At 37.3% G+C, this 5,017-nt stretch overlaps 1 protein-coding gene across 2 annotated transcripts; it reads left to right on the plus strand.

Moving 5' to 3' along the window:
- The first annotated feature begins 1,800 nt into the window (after positions 1–1,800).
- LOC110032220 (transcription factor bHLH148-like) lies at positions 1,801–3,154 on the plus strand. Of its 2 annotated transcripts, none has more exons than XM_020735779.1 (3): positions 1,801–1,958; positions 2,045–2,082; positions 2,216–3,154. In XM_020735779.1, exon 3 carries the CDS (start codon positions 2,270–2,272, stop codon positions 2,834–2,836), a length of 567 nt encoding a protein of 188 aa, XP_020591438.1. In that variant the 5' UTR covers positions 1,801–1,958; positions 2,045–2,082; positions 2,216–2,269; the 3' UTR covers positions 2,837–3,154. The 2 variants fall into 2 exon arrangements, with proteins under 2 accessions (XP_020591438.1, XP_020591437.1); XM_020735778.1 differs by having other exon boundaries at positions 1,802–1,958; positions 2,186–3,154.
- The last annotated feature ends 1,863 nt before the right edge of the window (positions 3,155–5,017 follow it).

Genomic DNA, 5,017 nt, shown 5'->3' on the forward strand with positions numbered 1-5,017 from the left:
TTTTTCTGAGTAGATCTCCTTCACTTTTCCTTGTAATGGTTGAATTTGTTGTATAGGAGTGCAAAGTCTTTCGAAAGTTAATTTGTAATCTTGAATGTGATGGATAACATTCTGAACTTCATTTACTTTTCATTCTTGTCAAGTGATTGTTTAAAATGTGTTGTGATTCATAATGACTTGAGAAAGCTATGGTAGAAAAACTAGGTTATTCACATTTCTCTATAGGATATGGTGCATGTACTTTATATGGAGATCCAAATGTTAGGGATATAGTTTTTTGTTGGGTTCAAGTTGGGGTTGAAGGAATCATAACCAATTTAACCAAACTTTGTTATGCACTCGAGAGATGGTAAATAAGAGAGTTGATTCTATTTATCACTGGCAACATTCACAATTGACACTATACATTTTCTACAATATCACTCAAACTATTTCAAGGGAATGTAGCTTTAGAACTTGATAATCACCAAACCAATTAGGATAAGAAAAAATTTTTTAGGAGTGAACCTTTAAACTAGATTACAATTTGGTAGGAGTAGTTTATAGAACCTTTATTTATTTTCAATTCCAGGCTGAGAACTAAGCCTAGTAGGCTTGAACTTCCCTTCAGTCTAATTCCCTCACTTCCTATGGGACCGATATTCTGGACTCAAAATCTGATCTTACTGATACAACGTGTATACTTGCATGAGACCTCTACATTAAGAATCAGGACGTGTGACAGTCATTTCTCCAATAAATGGCTACTAAATTTATTCTCTTAAAAAGCTTCCTTACAATGCACTCAACAGCTCTCTCAATCTCTCTCTGAATCCCACTCATCCTTCCAACGTATTATACCTTTGGTGTGATCCAAATGACATATTTGTATTCAACAACAATAAAAAAAACTAAATAAAATTACATTTGATGATGATAAACAAGGACTTTGTGATATAAATAGAGATGTTCATAGTTAACTTTCTTGCTTGCCATTTTCTCATTCTCTTGCAATGATGTAACTATCTGATTTAAATTATTTATATGTTGTGCAACTTTAATTATGAAAACTATAAAAACAAATTTTCTCAAATATGCACCGTAATTTTTATCTCTTAATGAAAGAAAATTCATAGCAAATTGTATTTTTTTTTAGAAATTATATAAAATGAATAGTTTATATTAAAAATAAATGAAAAAAAAAACATTAACTGTGACTAATTTCTAAAAAAATTTAAATCTATCAAGATCTAAGCCTACTATGTGACAGAGAGGACTATACAAAAATCAAAATTTATCAAGGCAATGTGATATATTTAGTTTTTCTAATAGATCGGCCTTTTTTATGGTGGGATTTCACAGTCTGTTCCTCAACAATAAATTGAATGAAATTTATTATAAGGATAAAAACTTCCAAAGATGTTTATATAATAACTTGATAAATACATGATAGTGTTGTTCTTTTTAGGTGGTATTTCGGATCAATGAAACAAATTTACCTATAATAAATTATTTATAATAAACAAAATCACTCGGTAGATCAATAACTTTGGCTTTTATTTGCATTGCATGACTCTAGAAAGCAACAATAGTCCGGAAGGGTCGGCCTACTGCCGCATCAGGGTAAGAAAGAGAGATTATTACATCTATCGTCTGGACTAAAAATTATATTCGAGCTATCTACATGATACAGCGGATATCGGATCTCTGCTTAAGTAATAATTTTGGGGGTAAAGAGGAAGGCCTCATTAATTAAGTTTAGGGAAAATTTATGATTTATAAGTGTCGCTAGTAAATGCTACATTCACCCCCACTATTAAATGACCTGCGGCAGTCGACAAATCTCCTAACTCATTCACCTCATTCACTCGCACGCCTCGGCTGCCTCTCTCTCTGCCTGTCTCTCTCTCTCTGGAACGATTGCATTGTTGGCTTGTTCTTGCGATTTCGAGAACTCTGCCGCCTGGTGCAGCGATCAGGTAAGCACACTAATACCTGCGGGCTCTTCGTATGGTTCGATCCGATGATTTAATTTTCTCTGTTGGTTTCCCCCTGCGATATCGAGATCTCTGCCGCCCAGTGCAGCTACCGTCGATTGTTCAGGTAAGGACAGTAATTCCTACGGGCTCTTTGTCTGGATCGATCGTATTGATTCCATTTTCAAGTCAATAACACGGATCGATTGACTCGGTTCCTTTTTTCTCAGAAAGATTTTTGTTTATTTATTGGTGATCAGCGGAGATCAGCACTTGATCTTTCCCAGATCTCGATCGATTGATTTGGTCACCCGATGGCGATACCGAATGCGGAGGGGGATTTGGTGGCCAGTGAAAGGAAGCTGAATAAGATCGATCACGATTGGGGACAATCTCTGAAAAAGTGGCGCACGGAAAAAGAGCAGAAAGTCTATACATCTAAGCTACTTGATACCCTCCGCCGGGTCCGCTCCTCGACACCGGCGACTCATGGCCTCCGTCGGAGCCGTGTTATACGGGAGGCAGCAGATCGGTGTTTGGCTGTTGCAGCACGAGGCCGAACACGGTGGAGCCGCGCTATTCTTTCTAACCGGAAACTATTTCTCAAGCGTCGACGGCCACCTTCCTCATCCTTGCAATCTACTTTCTACACCGCTGTATCTAGATCAAAGAAGAAGAACTCGCCGATCCTAGTGGGAAAGGCTGCTTTTCTAGGCCGTCTTGTTCCTGGCGGCCGGAAACTTTCATTTCCAATGCTGCTCGTGGAGGCGTCAGACTACATCGCCGCGCTGCAGATGCAGGTCCGCGCTATGAGCGCTCTAACCACCGTTCTCTCAGCTTCTGGCAAAACCTTAGCGGAATCAGATGGCTTTTCTCTCTGATACCGGTTCTCCATTCTCGGTTGCAGCTGGCAACCTTCCCCTAATTCTCCACCTCTGTTCACCTTCCTCTTTCTTTATTTCTCCGATTCTTACAACTTGTAGTATGCTGTAAAAAAATGTTTCGACTAGATTGCATTGTGGTAAATGCAGCAAGCCGATTCTCTAATGCCATGGGCTGATGGGCGTGGTATTGGAGTCAAAAACCGTTCCGAGCTCTGCTACTCAATAATTATGCTCTATTTGATTTATCTGTTCTTTTTTTAAGAACCTGTTAATTCTAAGATTTAATTTTCAATTTTCAAACAATGCTTAAATCCTTAGTTCTTTTTAATTTTTCGTTTTCAGTCGATTTTTTTAGTCCGTTGGTGACAGCAATGTCTCAGCTCCTTCGTTATCTTCTTACTAAGTTAAAGAATATTTTTTGTCTTGATTTCAATAAAGTGCAATTTTGTTATTAGTTTTAATTGTGAGGCTAATTTTAAGAACTGTTTTATGTTTGAAATACAAATATTTATTTTTTAAAGAAAATTCAGACTGTCTATAAACATTTTGAGGATTGCTTCTCCCGGTGACGTTTGGCTTTCTGCTAAGAAAAATAAATAAGTATTTAAAATCATCGTCTACTAGACGCCTAAATACAATTGGAACCAATTAATAAATCTGCCTAAATATGCATAATTATGCAGAGCCAGCCAAGCAAGTAACGGGATGCAGAACTTCTGGTTTTGTGGGGCTGGTCAATGGGGGATGTATTTGGTTCGGTGGGGAAGAACAGTGGGTTCACATGGTTTCATGTGATGGGCATTGATTTTAGTGCTCTTGATTGCTATGTGAGGCCTACCTTTGTGTTCCAACGCACTACTCATTTATGCTTTCTTTAAAAAATAATGTAAGGCGATATTCTTTATTGGATTTGTTGTGTGCCTCGTTTATCCAACCGTTGATTTTCTAATTTTATTTTGGGATGTAATACATAGTTTTTAATTCTTACAAGACAATATATATATATATATAATTGTCTCAGTTAATGGTAAGCCACTTAAAACGGACATTCCTACTTTTAATCTTTTACGTCAATCTGGAGTCAGTGTACTTGTTCAAAGAGGCATTACTTCTCCGCTTCTGATGAAATTTGGTCGGCACACAATATCATGGATATTGGCAGAAGGTAGAGATTGAGTCTTTTCCTTCGTATTGTTCGAACTGTTGACCAAAGTTGTTGACCAAAGTTTTTGACCAAAGAAAAATATGTTGAGATTTTCATATCTATTTTACATTATTTTTGATGATATTGCATTTGATGATATTGCACTTTAAAGAAATGTTTTTTTGATGTTTTGTTGCAGGTATGATGAATTATGGTCATTGAAGCAAAAAGATACAAAAAGAGTAAATTTGGAGCGAAAAGAACAAAAATGTGAAGATTTGAACTAGGGCGCCGACGGCGAGAATTTCCCGAGACTCCAGATTAAATAATTTAGAAGGCCCAGAGGCCCGCCGACGGCGCCCTCGAGGCCGCCGACGGCGAGATCGGCAGTTATTTCCAAATATGCATTGAATGTGGGCGATTTTTTTAGGGATGCTTAGGTAACTCTTGTGAAAACTCATCCACATCTTTAAAAGAAGACTTTGGCCGAAAATGAGAGGGGAGGCTCAAGAGTTCGAGGAGTTAGAAGGTTAGAACAGCGTCCAAGGGCCCCAGTAATGTGTAGAGAGTCTAATTGTGACGGATTCTTCGAGAGATTGTAAGAGTGAAGGGAAAGTGAGAGATTTCTTCCTCCTTGCCGCTTCGAAGAGAAATTCTTTGTGTTATAAAGAAAAGAAGAGATTTTGAGGAACTTCGAGGAGTTTGCTTGGGGAGGAATTAGATATAAGTGTTATTTACTTGTTGTAGTTTGTATGACTTTGTTTTTATATATGAATTTCAAGTTTTGTTGTGTCTTTCCCATGAGTTCTGAGTAGCTTTCTCTGTCTTTCTCCTTTTCTTGAGATTTGTGAAATGGTGATTTTATGATTTAAACTCCGATCTTCATTTACATTTTGATCTGCAAATTGAAATGTTAAAATGAGTTGAGAAACATATGATCCGAAAGGGCTATGATTTCTACAACTTGGTGAAAGTCACATTCAATTCTATAGGTGAGAATGTAATCTATAGGGTTAAGTGCAAATAAAAAGGGA

The sequence above is a fragment of the Phalaenopsis equestris genome, unplaced genomic scaffold, assembly GCF_001263595.1.
Source record: "Phalaenopsis equestris unplaced genomic scaffold, ASM126359v1 Scaffold000888, whole genome shotgun sequence".
NCBI lineage: Eukaryota > Viridiplantae > Streptophyta > Magnoliopsida > Asparagales > Orchidaceae > Phalaenopsis > Phalaenopsis equestris.

Coding starts and splice junctions, on each gene's coding strand:
- LOC110032220 (XM_020735779.1), top strand. CDS start 2,270: ATGGCGATACCGAATGCGGAGGGGGATTTGGTGGCCAGTGAAAGGAAG.